Consider the following 22,194-nt stretch of genomic DNA (forward strand, 5'->3'; position numbering starts at 1 on the left):
TGTAGTTATTCCTTCCGTGACCACCAAAGTCTTGGCTCCTATTTAATTAGGGCCGCGACCACGGCCCATGTACCGGCGGACCCTATAGCCATCGCAAGTGAAGACTAACAACAACTTTAAAAAACTAAACCTTAATTACCACAGTATAAGGTTGTATTTACCTTAGCAACTCCCGCCATAAGAAGTTACTTCAGTATAAAGAGGGTGACCACCAAAGTCTTGGCTCCTATTAGGGCCGCGACCACCGCCCAAGTGCCCGCGGATGCTATAGCCATCGCTACTGAAGACTAACATCATTATAAGAATCTAAACCACATGTCCTATATTATAAGGTCATATTTACCTTAGCAGCTCCCGCCATAAGAAGTAACTTCAGTATGAAGAGAGTGACCACCAAAGTCTTGGCTCCTATTAGGGCCGCGACCACCGCCCACGTGCCAGCGGAGCCGATGGCCATAGCTAGCGGAATCAACGCTTGCATCATCTTCTTCATTGGACGACCGAAGGTTCGACCTGAAAATATATACAAATTGTTGAAAAACTTATACATTAAGAACCGACCAAAGCTCTTGTATTGGAGGACAGGACCACAAAACAGATAGGTACAGAAGTCAATCACATATATGTATGTACTTCACTATTCATACCTACGCTCGGCGGTCGCTCTAGGGTTGTTAACTATAGCTTATGCACAAAAAACTATCGTGGTAGTGGCACTCATATCAGCCCGTATCTAGTTGTTTGATTTATTGTTGAGGATGGAACGGGATGAAATGGAAATATAAATTTATAATAACTAAAATATTAAAATTTTAATGTCATTATTAAACTGGTAGTTTAAAACACGATAATTCACCGTTTAATGTTGAATTTAAACAACCATCTACTGAATAGTTATAAATCTTATAATAACTTTTTTTTTGTTTCTCCATTATTGCACAAAAAATGTTCACAGACGCGTGTCTCAAGCAGATGGCACTCGCGCTCGCAGTGGTCCCAACCGGTCCGAGATATCGTGTCCGTGAGCAGTGTCTATGTGTGCGTTACTCGAGCGCGCTTTGTATGTAGATTGATTTCTGTACCTATCTGTTTTGTGCCAGGACTCATTTTGCGTCATCGCGCCTACCAAATAAGCAAGAAATGTAGGTATTAGGAGGTCTATTCAAAAAACTAGACGTTTCTGCTGGAAAATAGGTGAAAACAGGGAAGGTTGAGGCTGAGTGAACCGAGAACGTTTAACAACTCGTGGCTGGCTAATCTGGCAATCCTATTTCTGTCGAGGTAATTATGAGAAATAATTAAAATTATGGAATGAAAATAAATATGATCTATGAAGTGGAGGGCATTTCTCAGGAGGGCCGTTTTTACGTGTCCGGGGCAGTAATTGATTGAATTTACTGTTCAATAAATCTGAATTAATTTAGACATGATCTTCAGCTTATATTCTGTCTGGAACACTATCAAATTATTTATTTATTATTTAAATAATACAAGAAAAAAAAATTCAAATGCCAAAAATGATGTTCGGTGGGCGTGTCCCGCACCCAGATTTTATGAAACAAAAAATTATTACTCAAGATGGGGCATTAGATCGGAGTTATTATGGGTATTCACGCATAGGGTATTAGTTAGCTTATCATATTCTTTATACCACAATAATGTGTTTGCTCAACACATTGAATAAAACCAAATTTACGATGTGTCCCGGGCTAGTGACTGATATCGGTGTAATTTGCAAAACATGTCAGTACTCCTTGAAAGTTGTAAACCAGGAACTCAGTGTCTCAAACATAGTATGCTTTAGTTGTGCCTTAACCGTTGAATAAAGTAGAGGTACAGTCACAGTTCAATAAAGTGATTTTTTAAACGTTTCTCCGTCCTTCGCAGGGTTTGGTCCTATGTTTTTTTGAGATCGGTGGTGCAATTTACTCCGAAAGTTTTAGTGCAATTATCGTTATGTAAGTGATTAAGAAGTCATCGAAAGTACGTAAATCCACCATTATTACATCTCCTCTGTATCGTTCATGCTATTTCTGTAATTGCTAAAAAGCGATTAATTTTGATATCGCTGGTGTTTATTTCCCTGGTTTCGGTGGATTTTTTGACCACCGATATCAAAAAAGTGATCACTGAATTCAAATCCTGCTTTGTAAACTAGTTTGTTGTACTAATTTATCATGTATAAAAAGTGAAAGATACGTTGTACAAACGTAAAATTATGTTTGTAAGTAAATTATGTCATAGTAGGTACACAAAATCACTAGTTCACTATGAGTAGTTTTTTAAACCAGACGTATAGACTCAATGTTTCTTTCTCTGTCTTGATATTCTTTTCCAACCAATTAAGTAAATTATGTTCGTTGTCCTCTGTATCACCGGAGGCCCTACACCTCGATACCTTTAAACATGTCAGCCATGTTAAATAAATGTAGTCAATTAGATCCCACTTCTTTTAAAATAACTTGTGTATGTAAGTACTATGCAAGGTGAACCCAAGGGACGGGATGTACAGAACAAGGGATTAAAAATAAAATAGCATTCTAATGTCGAGATCGCTTCAAAGGCACTGAGCGTACCTACTGATCGATATTTCTAAAGGATAGCCATAGACACAAATTGAACACAGCAAATGTTTTAACAATCCTCAATGTCTTATGTCTTTGTCAACAACTTTGTTACAATTAAGCTCAAGTGTTTGAGGGTGCTGGAGATCATAATTAATTGGTAATTGGATCTTCAAGCATTACTCGACTACTTCAAATATTAGATTAGAGTTCACGCATTTAAACTCTTTTATTAAAAAAAATACTTGTTTTCCGTATTGCATCACATTGCTTCATAAGTACATTAAATATTTAATGAGCATTGAACACCACTCAAGAGTGTATTGTTTATCGGGTGCAGGTAACATAAGTTTTTTTTAGATGCGTGTGCGGTCGGATTGCGTGAAACAAACATCTTCTCCTTCATGGATATAATAATGCAATGAATAAATGATTATAATGTGCGAATTTGTGGTCGACAATGTCGACACGTCTGAAACTCGTTTCAGGACCACACATCACCCTATTATATGAGGCCAGTCATATAGTGTGGGATATCTGCTAGAGATGTTGATTTACAAGCCGTAATTTGGTTATTTTAAAATCTTGAGTCTATATCTATTAAAGTTATGTAAGCTTTCGAGATCATTAGCCTTGTTACATCGCTTATCAACAAATAGGATTGAAAAATATGATTAAAATAATTATATAATTGAGATTTAAAACCTAAATGTGATTTTGGTGTAAGCATTATTGAATTCGGTGACGTAAATTGATTTCAGTGCCTGCACATGATTTCGGTGTTTTTAAATCTCAAATATCTTGAAAACTATAAGGTTCTAATGGAGGCCTCCACTACCAATATTTTTTATATCAAGGGTAGATTTTAGGAAATAAACTCGCATATTATATAAGTTAAAAAAAAATTTTGGCACCGAAGTCAGGCACCGAATGTCATCTCTGAGAATCGCCCTGGAGTGAGCTATGAATTAGTGAACTGGAGTCAACTACATAATATATGAATTTTCCAATTTCACGCCATTTTCTTTTTTACTTTCCCCAATTCAGGTGTTATCCAATGTCGCAATCTGTTACGTTTTATTACACTAGTGTTATAACTCCGATTAATTTGTAGGCAGTGAACCGTATAGTGGCCTAAATGCCGGTTAGCGGGGATATTGTTTTGACAGTGTGTTTTGGACGCGATACGGTCGGCTGCACCAAACCGTCATCGTCTTTACAATCTTTAAAAGTCGGCATTTGCACTATTTCCCTTCTGCGTTGGTACAACTACACACAATCAGGCACATATTTAATTACTACTTTAGTTGTAACCAGTTCTCAACGAATCATCCGGTGAAACATCCTGAGAAACTTGTCTGCTAAGTCTAATGTAGAGGCTCCGAGGAAATGTGTCTATGGTTGTTATCATTTACCGTCATCGCTGTGGATATAAAGTCTGTGCTAAGGGGCTGTCCATAATTACGTCATCGATTTTTGACGTTCTTTGACCAATCCCCCCCCTCTCTAAAATCCTCAAAAAATCATGCTTTGAATGACCCCGTTTCCTCCTACGTCATGCTACCATCATTCGATGTCCAGACCCCCCCCCCCCTTATTTGAAATGTCGTAATTAGGAGCGGAACTAAAAAATTTACGTAGATGGCGACACAAGCGACCCTGCTCTATTGCGTTTGTTAGCTCTGGCTGTCAGAAGTAATTTCGGAAATTCTCGATATTTATAGCAAAAATGTATTCATTTATGACTGTGGTGCAGTTAAAAAATGAATTGCGACAGAGAAATGCATCTGTAACTGGTAAAAAAGCTGATTTGATCGAAAGGTACGCAAAAACAATATTTGAGGTTATGAATAATAAATTAGCTTTTATATGGTTATTTGCTTTATTAATGCTACGCCTTTTGTTCTAGATTGGAAGCGTATGACCGAAACTTTAATTTTGGTGCAGACCCTGGTCCTAGTGAAGATCCTAGGTACGAGTGCCCGCCTGTGTCGTGCTTTAAGGATATTAATGCCGATTCGCCCATTCCACCTTTAGATAGGCACGAAATTCAGGCATATTTTGAAAAATTTAATGCCCAGAATAAAGGCAAAGATATGTACGAGTCTCGTTGCCTGCTAACCGCTAGATATGCTTCGGTCGGGGCGAGTACTTACTTTCAAGGGCAGTGTAAAGCCCAAATGAAGAAAGTTACTTACATAGTGAATGTAAAAGTGTCTAAAGAAGGTAATATCGAACAGGCCAACTGCGAGTGTGCTGCTGGCAGTGGTATTGAAGCTCATTGCAAGCATGTGTCTGTTTTATTATGTGCAGTGGAAGATATGTGCCGAACTAAGACCATTATGGTACATCAAGTGACAACACAAAAGCTGATGACGTTCAAAAGACCTCATAAGGTATTATAGGTCGCCTATTCAGGCACAAAATTTACCAATGAGCAGGCCAAGAAAACAAGCTGTAAATTTTAACCCACTCAAGAGAGAGGATATGATGGAGAATTATCAAGATTATGTCCACAATTTGGCCATCAACTTTGGGAAGTCAACAATGCCCATACTCCAAACAATTAAACCAGCGAATCCTTATGCTATCGAGTGGGATCATAGCAACTACACCAACCGTAATGAAAAAGAATTGTTGCTAGAACGGTTACTTTTAAAAAATGTGACGCCGGAGCAAATAGTGAATACAGAAAAAGCTACTAAGGTGCAGGATAAGTCAAAAGAATGGCACAACCTTCGTTGTTGCAGGGTAACTGCCAGCAACTTTCATGTAGCTTGCCATGCTACAACAGGCAAGGATCATTTGATTCAGAGAATAATGAATCCAAGGGCTATTCACACTAGAGCTATCACTCATGGTAAAATCCATGAAAGCACCGCTATAGCTAAATATGAAGAATACTTTGGATTAAAAGTAGAGAAAAGTGGACTGCACATATCTGAGGAGTTTCCGTTCCTGGCAGCTTCACCAGATGGTCTCTTAGGCGATGAGACAGTCATTGAAGTTAAATGTCCCTATGCTGCAAGATATATGCCTATAACTGCTGTCACAGTTCCATACCTTGAAAGTATTGTAGGCAAACTGCATTTGAAAAGAAACCATCCATATTTTTATCAGATACAGGGACAGCTATATTGCTCCAAAAGAAAGTATTGTAATTTAATAATATATACTTTTAAAGAAATTCAAGTCATCTTTTTGCAGCGAGATGATTGCTTCATTAATGAAATGGTTACAAAACTAGTAATTTTTTTTGAAAATCATTTAAAACCAGAAATAATAAATAAATATTATTACAGAAATTATGATTTAATAAAACCATAAAATAATATTTTTGTTTTATTTATTTTCCGTGTCAACTAAACTTAACACAATTATTTATAAAATAAAAATAAAAATAAAATAAAATTTATTCAGTAAGTAGGCCACAAGGGCACTTTTACACGTCGTACTAAACAGAAAAAAAAGAAAATGAACCTAAATCTACCACCGATTCCACCCTACACCTCTGACCCGAGAAGAACCGGCCAAGAAACTCGGCGGGACTTATTTTTTCAAAACAGTACAATGATACTTAAAGACTATATTAAGATACTTTCACTGTTCTGTGAGAAAACATATCAAACTACTTTAAGAGACAAATCACAGCTATCAACAAAGAACGCGCCAAAAAAATAAAAGAGTGAAATTAAACTGCAAAAATTTAAGTAGGTGCTTTGCTTACCGTTTGATATACTTTCTTCCCTGAACTGTGTCCTTTACCATAAATTACAAATTTAAAAAGAGATTATTCTCTTTTAGAATGAAATCAAACTTACAGAATTGTATTTAAAAAAAAAACCCTTAGAGATGTAAAAGGTCTCCAAGTGTCCTATATTCTAGATAAAAACTAAAGATAAAATTATGTATAACTAGCACCGAATGAAATGTCTCTCCACGCCAAATTAATCTCAATATATTCATAATGTGTTACTACATAAATATGGAACCACAGTAAGCTAAAACAGACCAGTCTTCACAAACAGCACCCGTTCACGAGTATGACGCGTATCTCAGCCATCGCCTCCCTCAACCTTTCTTTGGGAAAGTGGCGACCCGATCAACGTCGCCACCATAAGCAAAGACTTTTCAGCGAGCATGACATGTTCAAGCTGGCGGGCTCTATTTATAATAAAAGCTAAACACGTTTAGGCTGGTGAGATTTCACATTTTGTGCTTATTTTGTATGATTACATACATGTCGTCACAACCTAATTAATAACTATACATTACTGTCACATAGAGATGTAAAGGTTATTTGTCGTAAACCAGTTAACTACGGTGGATAGTGCATTGTTAATACTGTCGTAGTTAATTGCTTTTCTGTCTACCTTGAACAACAGAGATGTGTCATCAGCAAACAAGACTATATCATGTTTATCTTGCACAAGTTTCGGTAGATCATTAATGTAAACCAAGAACAGAAACGGGCCAAGTATTGAGCCTTGAGGCACTCCAAGTGCTACTGGGGAGCCGGCAGATTGAGTTCCATTAATAACCACTCGTTGTGTTCTATTCGATTATGCTTATTTCATTATGCTTTCTCTAAAATTACAACACATAGTACATATAAAAAATATTTTACCTGCAATTGGAATGTAACTGTGATCCAGATCACTTTTTAAAATCTTATATGTTTTAGTGAGGCCAATTAAGCGTTCAATGTGCACTCTTTTACTAGCTAGATTCCTATCTTTTAACACTGTTAAACCTGGTAACTGTGTTTTGCCCTTTAAAAAAGTAGGTATATTTACAGCAACATTTTTGTGTGCAAACATGTCCTGAATATTAAATCCCCGATCTGCTAAAATGCAGTCACCACTTTCACATTTACTAATTAAATTACTTCTCTCCACTGTTTGCCTGTCACTGACCGACCCAGCATATGCAGGAGAGCAGTATGATAACAATCCCCCCGGTGTTCCTCCAACAAGAACTTTAAGAGTATTTGCATGCTTGTAGCTACTCCATGACGCTTGTTGAGACGTTGGGTTTTTAGGTTTCTGTACATGAAATTCGGTCCCATCTAAAATCACCCTTATATTCGCATTATAATTTTTAAAATGTTCCGGCATATAATAATGTACCAAGTCTTTGCTTGGCCATGTGTCGAGTTTTATCCATAGTTGATACATGAAATTTATCCAGGTAATAAATATATTTGACACTGTTGTAGTACTTACATTAAAAAATCTGCTTAGTTCAAAAATACATTTATTTTGTCTTAATTTCATTATTGTTAAAAAGAACTGATCTTCAGTACTGAGCAAAATAACAGAACTACCATAATACTGTATTTTATGGGCCATAGGACTCAAAGTTGAGTAAACAAAAAAGAACTTCCGGTAAGACTCGAAGCCTGTATAAAATTGAATTGCTTTATCATCATTTTTGAATCTATGTATTGTTCCAAATACATGTTCCATGTCAATTTGCGTCTCTTTAGATGAGAATTTAGGATTATTTAAAATAGGTACTGTAAAATCATTTATATTCGCACTGATTTCTATTTCACTAGCAACGTCCATGAAGATTGGCACTGTACTTTCTTGATTTATTGATGTTGGAGTTACAGTTTCTTCTACGTCCATGGAGTGGGGCACCATTCTTTCTTCATTCATTGATGGTTGGTGGCTTGTTGATGGGGTCACAGTCTCTTCAAACCGTAACTTTTTCTGAGACCTCATCTCAAGTCGCTGCTGACGGGCTGTTGCACTTGCTGTATCTAATCTTGAAATGTTGAATGAAAATATTGAAGGTACAGCAGTTTTCTTCAAGAATCTCGCTTTCGGCTCGTAATCTGAAAGAAAGTTACCATTGCTTTAAAGTTTCGTTGCTTGGCTATAGATCACGAAAATCGAAAATAAATTAAGTAACTTACTTGTGTATATACTTTGTCCGTAATAGTCATCTGATGTAAAATGCATGGAACATAATCGCGATGAGTCTTTTGCTTTAAAGTTTTTGATTCTTAACGCTTTCTCCCAAGCCTTTCTACGCTTTGGGTCTTTAGGGAAAGCGTGAACGCCTTTATTTTTGCAGTCTAAAGCACTACACAGGGCCATTTTAATAAGATATTACCCAATAATTGTAATCTCACGATGTAATTAACAAAAAATGTATAGGATTTGACAGATGACAAGTTGAGGTTAAGCAGTGTCGATTGTGCGATCTGGCGGGATAAAACGGCAGTTTTTCTCCTCATTTATGAATAGCCCCTAAGGTTAATAATTTTTGGTACAAAATCGCGCGGAATAATTATCAAATTGTTTGTCTATAATTGAGTGAAAACACGGAAAATATAAAACCGTTGACATACTCGTAACTGAGGGCCTACCGTGGACCACGTTCGACGTGTTGCCTCCCTGTCACACTTATGTATGAATTTACAAGTGCGACAGAGAGGCAACACATCGTAATTGGTTTGCGGTAGGCCCTCCGGTGACCAAAGACTTATTCGCACAACGTAACACTTTAAAACTCTCGCGTTTTGTACGACATATTTATTTACACAAACGGGTCTACCGCGATATAATTTCATTGTTTTTACCTTAAATTCCGACGTTTCCCGTGTCTTTCCGTGACCACTTGACCAGGGCTATAACCGCGAAAATCGAAGTTCGCAAATTGCGGGGATTTTTCTCTGTCACTCTAATTACGCCTTCATTGGAGTAAAAGAGAAAGATCCCCGCAATTTGCGAATTTCGGTTTTCGCGGTAGCCGCTCAGAGCTGGTGCAACTCAGCTGGAACGTCGGAATTTAAGGTAAAGGTTTAAGGTAAATTATATCGTGGTGGACCCGTTTGTGTAATTTAAAATTAATCAGAAATAATAATATTAATAGACTTGGCTCACGAGATAACCGCTATGTGGGATGTTGATTCGACGATCATTGTCCCGATAGTCGTTTCAGTGAACGGTCTAAAGGTAGCCACTGACGAGCCTTCCAACAGTCCAAATAGCGTGGGTGCAATCCAGAATCGGTCCGTGAATGTCAAAAACGTACAATGTTTAATACTTATTAGGATGCCGTCCATTTGGATGAATCCATTGAAACGGCATCCATTTGGAAGGCTCGTCAGTGGCCTGCTTAATAGCGAAGAGTCTCGACCAACATCTTGAGAGACTCTCGCTAGGTGGTTGGATCAAGGGTCAGATGCAGAAGGCGGTGATCTTGGACACGGCGCGGATAGTCCGCTGGTTCCTCTCTCTGCGGCCCTGACCACCGGCAGCTTGGGCCCTGCCCCGCTGCCGGCGGCACCCTAGGTTAGGTTTTTTATAATGTGTTTAATACTTATTTTTTGTTGTTTTTTATGTGTTTTTATATTTTACTTTTATATTCATGTTATAAATGACCTAGCCTAAGAAGAAAGATAAATAAATTAAAATTAATAGTAATATAGTGTGTAACAGGATTATTTGGGGAGAGCGTGACGCTGCACAATTGACATTATATGAGAATTATTGCAATTAATAATTTAAATGTATCGACTTTCCAATTGAATTTACTGAATGTAGTGACATAAAATGTAATAATACTGAACAATTGCATTAACAATCCACCGCCGCCCAAATATAAAAACAAGTCAAATATAATGTACGATCGAAAAAAACACATAGAAAACAAAATAAGCGACGGCGACCTTAAAGGTGCCGCCCGCCTCCTTTTCTCTAGCGACGTGCTATCGCCGGATACCCCCGACACTCTTCTGGCCCTACAGACAAAACATCCCCCAGGTCCCACCACCCCGCACTTCTTGGACCCACCAACGGCAAGCCAAGCCTGCCTACAAATAAAAAACAGAGACGTAATTGTGGGTATCTTGTCATTCAAAATCGGTTCTGCTGCAGGCTTGGACGGACTCTCACCCCAACATTTAAAAGACCTCACTTCCCATTCCGTGGGCGACGCTGGTGAGCGTCTCGTCGAATCCCTTACTAAATTGATCAACCTCATGTACACAGGCAACGTGAACCCAGAAATAGTCCCGATCCTATACGGGGCAAATCTCATCGCACTCACCAAAAAGGACGGAGGGGTGAGACCGATTGCCGTTGGCTCTACTTTAAGACGTCTCGCCTCCAAAATTGCAGTCAGGTATATCATTTCCAAATTAAAACCACTTTTCGAACCTGTTCAGCTCGGTTTCGGTATAAAAGGAGGTTGTGAGGCAGCCGTCCATGCCTTACGTACTTACCTCTCAAATTCACCCTGTGATGTGCTGGTCAAAATTGATGTTCGGAACGCCTTTAACTCAGTAAACAGGGACACCTTGCTGACTGAAATAAAGAACAATATTCCCGAAATCTACAACTATCTCCTGCATTGTTATGCTGACCCTACAAATTTGATATACCATGAAAATGTTTTATCTTCTGAAGTCGGTTGTCAGCAAGGTGATCCTCTCGGGCCGGCAATATTCAGTTTGGCAATTAACCCAATTATTCAAAATTTAAAATCAAAATTTAACGTCTGGTACTTAGACGACGGAACCCTGGGAGGCGACATCGAATCAGTACTGTCAGATCTCTCAACTATAAAATCAAAATTTGAAACAATTGGTCTAGAATTGAACTATAGCAAGTGTGAACTTTTTATTAACAATACCTCTTTAAATTTTTCGGGTATAAAACCAAAATTTGATGTTCTTACACCTAACATTAAAACAATAGACAAAGACTCTCTCTGCCTCCTTGGGTCTCCTATCTTTGAAGAATCCTACTCAAAATTCACATGCGATACTACCTCTAAATTTGAAACTTATGAAAGTCGTCTTCTCGAAATTAGTCCGCATTTCGCTTTAACTATTATCAAATTCTGCCTTTTTGTACCAAAATTAATGTATGTACTTCGCTGCTGCCCTTTTACAAAATTTCAAAATTTATTAACTCCTTTGGACGACTTGATAAAAACTAATTTGGAATCAATTTTGAATCTGCAGTTCAGCGAAGAGTCTTGGACCCAGGCATCCCTTCCCATTCGCCACGGTGGGTTAGGGATCCGCAAAATTTCAAGTGTGTCTACACCGGCGTTTTTATCTTCCGTTCATAGTTCAGCAACTCTCATAGGTAAAATCCTGAGGTCCTGTCCTCCAAACTATGAGATTACTGGCTTAACGGAGTCTAAAAACGCCTGGTCCATCGCCTGCCCGGGTAAGGATTTTCCCGAAAATCTAAATTCGCAAAGGGCCTGGGACGACATACAATGCAAAATTACTTATGACTGTCTTTTAAGCCGCAGTACAGGTTCTGCACGCGCCAGACTGCTAGCAGCCGGTTCCAGGGAGTCCGGTGCCTGGCTGCACGCCTTCCCGTCGGCGCATACCGGCACTTTCCTGGAGCCGCACACTCTGCGCGTTGCGGCCTGCCTGCGACTCGGCGTCCGGGTCTGTGCTCCACATAGGTGCCCCTGCGGCACTGACGTCGACGCCTTCGGACACCACGGGCTCTCCTGCCAAAAGAGCGCCGGCCGCTTTTCTAGACACGCCGCGCTTAACGATATTCTCCGCCGGTCTCTTACCAGCATCAACGTACCGGCTCTTCTCGAGCCTCCTGGTATTATACGAGACGATGGTAAGAGGCCAGACGGAATGTCACTAATTCCGTGGAAGATGGGTCGGGTGCTGGTGTGGGACGCCACCTGTGTGGACACCCTAGCCCCGTCTCATCTCCACGGCACTACTGGAAAAGCCGGCGCGGCAGCAGAGGCGGCCGAAAAATTAAAAAAGACCAAATATAGGGGTCTCGGCCCCGAATACAATTTCGTACCTTTTGGTGTCGAGACCCTTGGCCCGTGGGGTCCGAACGCGTCTAGCCTTTTTAAGGACTTATCAAAAAGATTAGCTGACGCCACTGGTGACCGTAGATCTGGCAGCTTCCTCGCGCAAAGAATAAGTATTGCGATACAGCGAGGAAATGCTGCCAGCATCTACGGCACCATGCCGCAGGTGGATATTTTATAATCATTTATTTTAAGTTTAGTTTTATTTATTTTTAGATATAGTTTAAGTTTTGTAGGTTAGTTATTTAATTATGTTTTTTTAAGTATGTATATTAAGTACGTATGCACTAATAAAAATAATACTGAACATAGGTACTTAATACTATAAAGGATAAGGATAAGGTGGATACTTAATACTATCAGAGATCAATAAAGCTTATTTTTGCTAAAACGAAAGATAAATTAGAATAAAATTTATTCACCAAGTTTAAGTGATAACATCCTAACAGACTTTAAAAAAACTGTATTTTTTTAAATATTATAATTGAAAATTTGAGTCTGAGCACAATTGAACCCCTTGAAATAATAACCCATTACATATTACAGTACAGCCCCAATTCCCGCGTAACCTTCACCCATTCACCCATTCACTCGATTCACCAAACAGCACCCGGTCCACAAACCGGTCTCATTTGGGCCGGTGAACTTTCTCGCTATCGGCTATGTGACTAGATAGTTTGATATGTGCAGTCATGTGCAAAATCGAGACTGCCTATTAAATTTAAGAGATAAACTCATCATCATCATCTACTTCGCATTGTCCCGGCATTTTGCCACGGCTCATGGGAGCGACGGAAGAATTAGCGTAGGTACTAGTTTTTACGAAAACGACTGCCATCTGACCTTCCAACCCAGAGGGTAAACTAGGCTCTTACGGGAATAATCGGTTTCCTCACGATGTTTTCCTTCACCAAAAAGCGACTAGGTAAATATCAAATTATATAGCAGCTCAGCAACAGAAATATATCATCTGTGAAAATTTCAACTGCCTATCACGGTTCATGAGATACAGCCTGGTGAAACACAGTCAGACAGACGGACAGTGGAGACAGTGGAGTCTTAGTAATAGGGTCCCATTTGTACCCTTTAGATACGGAACCCTAAAAACGGTAGGTACAAATCTCACGAGTCTACGCATTATGCAATAATGACATTAAAAATAATATATAATTAGTTAATTAGTCACTTTAACGCTAATAGGCCTATTTTAAATTGCTAATAATGTAATGTTTAATGTTATAGTACGGAGAATTATATAATTTAATGGCGTAGTTAATACTCCTTTGTCGCTAATCCGGCATAATGTGGATATTATGACTATGAAATACTATGAAATAGTATCTTTAGGTATTTAAATAAACGTTAACAAACAATTTGTAAATTTTCGGGTAGTTATAACATTTATTGGTTAACCGACTAAATACAAAATCGCCTGGATCAGTCACTGAACGACCTGACTTTAACCTACATTACCTATTATTTGATTGTAACTTTTCATCAACTGGCTTAAGGAACCATTTGAGGGTAGATTTTGTTTACTTTTATTTAAATACCTAAAGATACAGAGTGAGCCTAGTGGTGATTCAAAATCCCATACATAATGACACTTAACCATACTTAACGCAAACGCGTATGTGGCACGTCACGCTATCGAATGAAATTGTGTCGCTTAACTTCAAACTCTGGTAAATCCTTAAATTTTAATATTACCCCACATGACCTTATGAATTTAAAGTGTGACCGGTAGTTCAAGTGTCACCGGATGCTCTTATAATATTATATATTATGCATAAGTTTTGTAAATTCGTCAACAATCTTAACCTCCATCTCGACCAACCTCCGAAACTTGATAAATATTGACTGTACAATTATGTCGAACACCTTGGCTTTATTTGATTTACTTATTCATAAGAAACATAAGTAGAGATGCAACGTATAGTTGTTTGACCGGATACCGGATACCGGATGTTCGGCCTGACCATCGGTATCTGAATATCCGGTATCCGGCCGCCGAATACGGATGTTCGGCCTGACCATCGGCCGAATATTCGGTATTCGGCGGGTCGGGTCATTCGGCCGGTGGAACTATACCTACATTTCGGTTTTTCATGTGCGCATTGTGCAGATTTTGACCTGTTTCGTAGTGAACGTTCGCGCGGACTCATTTTTAGGTTCGAAATGAGTGCGCGTGCAAGTGAGTGGAATGTTTAAATTGTTTTAAAATAATAAAATAGTACGATTATGACCGTGACTGTTTCTTAAATCCAATTTGTTTACTCTTAAGCAAAGTTATTACTATTCGGTATCCGGACGGATATTAGGTCGCTATCCGGTAACCAGCCGGATATTAAAATAAGGGCCGGTCAGGCCGGATACCGTATAGTAACCGCATATCCGGTGCATCTCTAATCATAAGTAAGAAATAAAGTTTCAAAGATGGCGTTTTTCTTGATGTATGTATTATATAGTGCGACATAAAATAGTAGAATTTAATAAAATGGATTAAAAAAAAATCATAGAGGTAGACCAAGAAAAGTCTGCATCGATTTTGATAGCTCACGCAGTGCAGGTGTTCATACGTCATCATTTCATAGAAGTTTGATGTTTAAATTAACATTTGCACTGCGTGGGCTATCAAAATCGCTGCAAACTTGGTCTAACTCTACCTAAAACATTGTTGCCATGTTTAAGCATTTTACTTAAAAAATGTAACAGTTACGTGGAGGAGTTAGGAAGTGGCGCCCTCTACAATCTCTTGTAGTGCGTTTTCACACTGTCCTATCCTATATACCAAAGAGAATAGATAGTATAGAGGGCTATTGCCAAAGTAAATTTTGTAGTCACGGTATATTTACTGCCATCTATCGACACACGATTATAACTTAAAATAAAATTGAAAATGTATAAGTACCTAAATTAATCAAAATATGTTTACGGATAAATGATTTTTAATTTTTATTGTTCCATGCTGACCCATGTTCTTTCACTGATATGTGTTAAAATTGTTAAATATGAAACGGTATCGTCAACGCCATCTAGCCGAGAATAGGCCAAAGGTGTGTGCGCCATCTATTCGAGAATGACTTTTTCTTGATTTCCGAGGCACGTTTTTTTCTTAGACTTTATTTATCTTATACGGAGTTATATATTATCTATGAATATACGGAAGTAACGAGTCTACTTGGTTAAACTCTGTAACACCAAGTGAAATTGTTTTCCTGATGTCATAAGACAGGTTTACAATCGTATTGTGTTGTCTCCATTAATTATTGTTAGTTGACATTATTAGCTACCTAATTATAAATAACTTAGACCATGCTTAAAGGCAATGACCACCATTTTTTCCTCATTGTCTATGACCGAACGAATGAGCCTTGGTCAATAACACTAAAAAAATGAAAGCGCTCGTCTATAGGCTCATCACGCGATCTTAACTTACAATGTAAATCGGACTTAATTACCTTAATAATAACGTTCAAATTTGTAATTGCCGATAGAAGCGTGTTCCAAGACTTCCAAGTAAGATGAGTGATAATTACGCTTTCCATCTTACTTAAGTAATTCGATTATTTACCGTTGTAGTGATTTATGTAATAGGCAGTTTTCTATTTAATCTTCGAAATCCCAGGGTCGTTGTTTTTTTTTGTCAGATTTCGATAAAATTCTTTCCAGAATTTGGACAAATTTTATCGAATTTGATATAGAAAATGTATGTAATTTTCGTTATTAGTGGGAACTAATAACGAAAATTACATACATTTTTTGTCCCTATGTTTACCAAGAATGAGCTCTACAAACTTACCAAACTTTATAAAAGTTTGATGAAAAAAAACCAACACCAATATAGCCCTTAGTAAGTTTTGAATTAGGAACCATTTTTAATTCCGTTAAAAAATTAGTTTTTTAGTGTTTGTCCTTTTAAATGGACATCGGGGCTTAAGAGGTTAAACGGATTTTACGCATTGTGGTTTGGGGTTTCAACATCGAACTTTTTCAAGACAAACAGGAAAAGTTTTGTGGTTTTCCATGACACTATTGGCCCAAAAATCACGGAAAAAACACAAGCAGTATAAATTTTTGGCAATTCAATTTAGAATCTTTCAATAAATTTTAAAGATTTAGCACAAATTTTTGAAGTGAAAACTTCTTTAGCGGCGCTGTGCACTTTTTGTGATGGGGAAAAAATGTTGAACTCGCGACAGGTCACGTGACTGACAGATTCCACAGATTGAAAATTCTTAAGACGGACACGTGACCTGATCGAAACTCTGTTATGTCATTGAGTTTTTTCGGCACTCCCGGAGTGCAACCCGTTGTTTTTTTTTCAGCCCAATTTTACCTGAGAAATGTATGAAAGGTACATAGGAGGGAGAGCCACAAGTCAAGTGCAACAAGGGCCATTGAACTTTGAAGTCAGATATTATTGATGTTTAGATCACATTTTTGCACATTTTAATAAGGTAGGTACTTAAGTTAGTAACTTTTTTTACGATACATATAGGAGGCAAACGGGCAGACGAATCGCCTGATCGTAAGCGATTACAGTCGCCCATGGACACTCACAACGTACTTATAGTTCGTTTTTTTAGCATTAGAAATAAGGTAAACAATCTTGATGTGTCTTTTAATTGAAAAACACATTTTAAACATAAGTTACAGTAAATATAGATGGTCAAGCAAATCTTGTCAGTTAAAAAAGGCGCGAAATTCAAATTTTCTATGAGACGATATCCCTTCGCGCCTACATTTTTCAAATTTACCGCCTTTTTCTACTGACAAAATCTGCTTGACCAACTATATGTAACAATCATGAATCTACTACGATCATTTATAGAGATGCAACGGATAGTTGTTTGGCCGGATACCGGATACCGGATATTCGGCCTGACATTCAGCCGAATATCCGGTATCCGGCCGCCAGATATTCGGCCAGCGGAACTATACCTACATTTCGGTTTTTCAGGTGCGCATTCTGCAGGTTTGACCTGTTTCCTAGTGAACGTTCGCGCGGACTCATTTCTAGGTTCGAAATAAGTGCGCGTGCAAGTCAATGGAATTATTATATTGTTTTAAAATAATAAACAAGTACGTTTATGACCGTGTCTGTTTCTTAAATCCAATTTGTTTACTCCGAAATCAAGCAATGTTACTATCCGGTATCCGGCCGGATAGTAGGTCACTATCCGGTATCCGGCCGGATAGTATAATATTGGCCGGATAGGCCGGATACCGGATAGTAACCGGATATCCGGTGCATCTCTAATCATTTATATTCTCCTGTTTTCATAAGTAATAGTTATTGATATTTAAGAAGCGTTTTTCAATTAAAAGACATGTCAAGATCGCTTACCTTCTTTCAAGTTCTTTCTAATGCTAAAAACCGGCCAAGTGCGAGTCGGACTCGCGCACGAAGGGTTCCGTACCATAATGCAAAAAAAAAAACAAAAAAAAGCAAAAAAAAAACGGCCACCCATCCAAGTACTGACCACTCCCGACGTTGCTTAACTTTGGTCAAAAATCACGTTTGTTGTATGGGAGCCCCATGTAAATCTTTATTTTATTCTGTTTTTAACCGACTTCCATTTCATAGAAGGAGGAGGTTCTGTATTCGGTTGTGGCTATTTTTTTTTTTTTTTTTTCTATGTACGTTCACCGATTACTCCGATATCCGTAGTCCGATTTGAGTAATTCTTTTTTTGTTTGAAAGGAGCTACCTCCGAGTTGGTCCCATTTTAATTTGGTTCTGTTCTGATGATGGGATCCATGAGGAATTGAGGGAACTCCTCAATTTTTAAAGGCACATACATGGTGATTTGGGTGTTTTCTTAAGCAACTCGAGCATTTTCTCCCGAAAACCACCACTTTGATGAAGTAGACCTGATGATGATGATTGTTTTGATGATAATGATGATGATTTTTTAAATGTAGTATGTTCGGCGCTTACTCCGGCACCTGTGATCCGATTTGAGTAATTCTTTTTTTGTTTGGAAGGAGTTACCTCCAAGGTGTCTCCGTATTATTTTTGGTTCTGGTCTGATGATGGAATCCATGAGGAATTGAGGGAACTCCTCAGTTTTTAAAGGCACGTGTAAAGTGATTTCGGTGTTTTCTAAAGTAACTCGAGCATTTGCTTCCGAACACCGCCAATTTGATGTAGTGCAAGTGTAGCCTTACCACGAGTTTTACATTGACATATTCGCTAAGTTAGCGACGCTAACGTCTTCATAACTTACTTTTTATGCATCTCGCTCGCACTAATATGCCAGTTAGAGCGAGATGCAAAGAAAGTAAGTTACACACACGCTAGCGAATAAATCAATGTCAAACTCTTGGTAAGCTGGTAAGGCTATTGATCGGGGGTTGGGGTTAGGAGTTAAGGAATGACGGTTGAAGGGCTGCTGATTCAGGGTCGAGGGGTTCATGGATCAGGGGTTGATGCGCTGTGAGGTAGAGTGATCGGGGGGTAGAGGGATTGGGTCAGTGGCGGGGCGGAGGATGAATTTAGTGTAGTGACAGTAATTATAATTTCCCAGACGGACTCGAGAAAATTCCTGATTACATATTTATTAAAGTAGGTACTACACGAATTTAGTGTTAATCATGATGTTGTTTTTCATTCAATGCGTCGCGCTCTTAACATTGCGTTAAAACTAAAAATGGAAAAATAAAAACTTTTTACAAAAAAAAGAAAACCGACTTCAAAAAGGATGAAATAAAATATTATCCTTTTTATGTCTATGCGTTACCAACTGATATGTTTGAAGTCGGTGCCAAGCCAAGTAGTAACAATAACCGTCAAAAATAATCAGCTTTATGACTATAAATCCCATTAGAACTGTACTAATAACTATTATAAATGTGTAAGTAATTCTGTCTGCCTCTTTGTCGCCTTTTCATGGCTAAACAACTGGACCGCTTTAGGTGAAATTTGGCAAGAACGTAAATTCCTTGAATTGTTTTATATTTTGAAATGTAGTCCTCTGAATAAGGGACGGGAAATAACTCAGTCCCAATCCCACGCTTGCGTGCCGACAAACATGGTACGGACTGTACCAAGAAAGTTTGATCATGTGTTCTGACGTGTGTTCTTAAGTACAGTCGACGTCAAAGATATGTTTACACTTTTGCACCTTACTCCTTTGTAATAAGACGAAAAGTGTAAACATATTTTTAACGTCGACTGTACCTACAGAAAGTACGTTCATTGTCGTCGTGTAAGGCAATCCAACGTACATCCCTATTGAATCGCACCAAAATCATGGTATGCTTCAAAAGTTGGGTTGGCACCGACTTCAAACATATCAGTTGGTAACGCATAGACATAAAAAGGATAATATTTTATTTCATCCTTTTTGAAGTCGGTTTTCTTTTTTTTGTAAAAAGTTTTTATTAGTATTTGTTGTTATAGCGGCAACAGAAATACATCATCTGTGAAAATTTCAACTGTCTAGCTATCACGGTTCGTGAGATACAGCCTGGTGACAGACAGACGGACGGACGGACGAACGGACGGACGGACGGACAGCGAAGTCTTAGTAATAGGGTCCCGTTTTACCTTTTGGGTACGGAACCCTAAAAAACGAACTATAAGTATCTTTCTATACATGTTTCTATTATATAGGCACCTATATACTGTATATGATCGTCTAGTACCCTAAACACAAGCCTTATTGAGCTCACTGTGGGACTAGGTCGATTTACATGTGTAAGTAAGATTGTCCACACCTCGATCTGTCAATCATATGTCTTACTTTTCACCTTGCAAATGGTTTGTTCTACATGTCGTATCATATCATATAATATTGGAACGTATCTTGATGGGTGTTTTTATATCTTTGGAAAGTCTAAATCAAACCATAATAGTTTTTTTTTTTAGGGTTCCGTACCCAAAGGGTAAAAAACGGGACCCTATTAGTATTACTAAGACTCCGCTGTCCGTCTGTCTGTCACCGCTGTATCTCATGAACCGTGATAGCTAGGCAGTTGAAATTTTCACAGATGATGTATTTCTGTTGTCGCTATAACAACAAATACTAAAAAGTACGGAACCCTCAGTGGGTGAGTCCGACTCGGACTTGTCCGGTTTTATAAAATCAAATTGGCATTTTAGTCGGATTAATATGCCTCACAGCGACCTTGTCAGTAGAAAAATGCGGCAAATATTTCGCGCATTTTTCTACTGACTCGGCTTTTTTCGGAATCCAAACCTAAATATATCAGGACACTAAAAACGTCAACTAAAAGTAAAATTTAATAAAAAGAAACCGGAAATGAAACAAGTCAGTAAAAAGCAACCGGAAATGAAAACACAAAGGCAAAAACACTTACCCAGTGAAGTATCTTCATTCCTCAATTCCTCAGAAACCAACGATTTACTCCCATATACTTCACTTTGGTTTAACTTAAAATTATTTTCGTAACTAACTACTTTTTTGGCGTTATTTAAATGACTACTTTCATCTAATTCACTAGCACTAATACCCGGACATAGATTACAAAATAATAATACCCAAATAAGAGTCATTCTGGCGTCCAATTTTAGCAAAATGTGAAAACACGGGATAAACCACTTGATAATCTCTCTTAAATCCATTTCTTTATTTTATTTTACGAATATACACTTCAGTTATTCACGCACGCATATATTTTTAATAAAACACATATACAGTCGTCGTTTCCCGCCAAAAGTTGCAATCGAACTGACAGCAGAATCAAAATGGCGTTCCATTTCTTCTTTCACCGATCGCCGGCCGCTACACAAGGCATAGACTATCGGCGAGTCAACTTTCGCTTTTTTTGACGGCATGCCAGCCAGTATACTTGTTTTAAAAGCGCAAACCAACGTAAACACAATAACATTGTAGGTAATGCATTGTATATTTGACATTTAAGGTAGAAAGTTCGACTTAGTTACGGTGGAATATTCAAAAGTATTGTTTAAGAAAGTATTTCGTCATATTAATTATTTATGTATGCGTGTGCGCTACTTGTGAACGATTTGGTAATCAGCGTATTTACACTTACACATGAGATTCGAAACTGAATATCTTCGAATTTGTGTTTGATGCGGTACGTTTAAGCAGAGATACATATAACTCCATATACACTATATACTCTCTAGTATAAGATACTATGTGTAAAAAAACCGGGCAAGTGCGAGTCGGACTCGCGCACGAAGGGTTCCGTACCATAAAGCAAAAAAAAAAACGGAAAAAAATGCAAAAAGAAAACGGTCACCCATCCAAGTACTGACCACGCCCGACGTTGCTTAACTTTGGTCAAAAATCACGTTTGCTGTATGGGAGCCCCACTTAAATCTTTATTTTATTCTGTTTTTAGTATTTGTTGTTATAGCGGCAACAGAAATACATCATCTGTGAAAATTTCAACTGTCTAGCTAGCATCACGGTTCGTGAGATACAGCCTGGTGACAGACAGACGGACAGACGGACGGACGGACGGACGGACAGCGAAGTCTTAGTAATAGGGTCCCGTTTTACCCTTTGGGTACGGAACCCTAATAAAAAGTACCTAGAGTATCCGCCGTAAACTTACAATAGTACCTATCAAGAAAACCGTCAGTAGAAAAAGATTTATAATTTCAAATGTAGTCACACGAGTCACGATCACTTGCCATTGTAGAGTTATCCCTTAAGGATGACTCACGCTAGACCGGGCCGGGCCCGGGCCGGAGCTTCCGGCGCTTCGTTTTCTATGGAAAGCACCGTGATGATCACCGATCAGCCGTCATAGAAAATGACATGTCGGACGCCTCGGCCCGGACTCGGGCCGGACTAGTGTGAGTCAT

General features: G+C 38.4%; 2 protein-coding genes across 2 annotated transcripts in view; both read right to left on the minus strand.

Annotated features, from left to right (window-relative positions):
• The window catches only part of LOC134676794 (uncharacterized), a 29,605-nt gene extending 8,468 nt beyond the window's left edge, over positions 1-21,137 (minus strand). Inside the window, exons 1-2 of the mRNA XM_063535175.1 lie at positions 20,715-21,137; positions 329-513 (exon numbers count right to left, since the gene is read on the minus strand). Coding sequence (XP_063391245.1) covers positions 329-513; positions 20,715-20,979 — 450 coding nt within the window. The 5' untranslated portion in view covers positions 20,980-21,137. The remainder of the gene's footprint in view (positions 1-328; positions 514-20,714) is intronic.
• On the minus strand, positions 5,894-8,760 carry LOC134677033 (uncharacterized). The gene is made up of 2 exons (XM_063535453.1): positions 8,488-8,760; positions 5,894-8,406 (listed from the first exon to the last, which is right to left on the minus strand). The coding sequence occupies exons 1-2, from the start codon at positions 8,669-8,671 to the stop codon at positions 7,133-7,135; spliced, it is 1,458 nt and encodes a 485-aa protein (XP_063391523.1). The 5' UTR covers positions 8,672-8,760; the 3' UTR covers positions 5,894-7,132.
• Positions 21,138-22,194: the final 1,057 nt, after the last annotated feature.

The sequence above is a fragment of the Cydia fagiglandana genome, chromosome 25, assembly GCF_963556715.1.
Source record: "Cydia fagiglandana chromosome 25, ilCydFagi1.1, whole genome shotgun sequence".
In the NCBI taxonomy this organism is placed as follows: domain Eukaryota; kingdom Metazoa; phylum Arthropoda; class Insecta; order Lepidoptera; family Tortricidae; genus Cydia; species Cydia fagiglandana.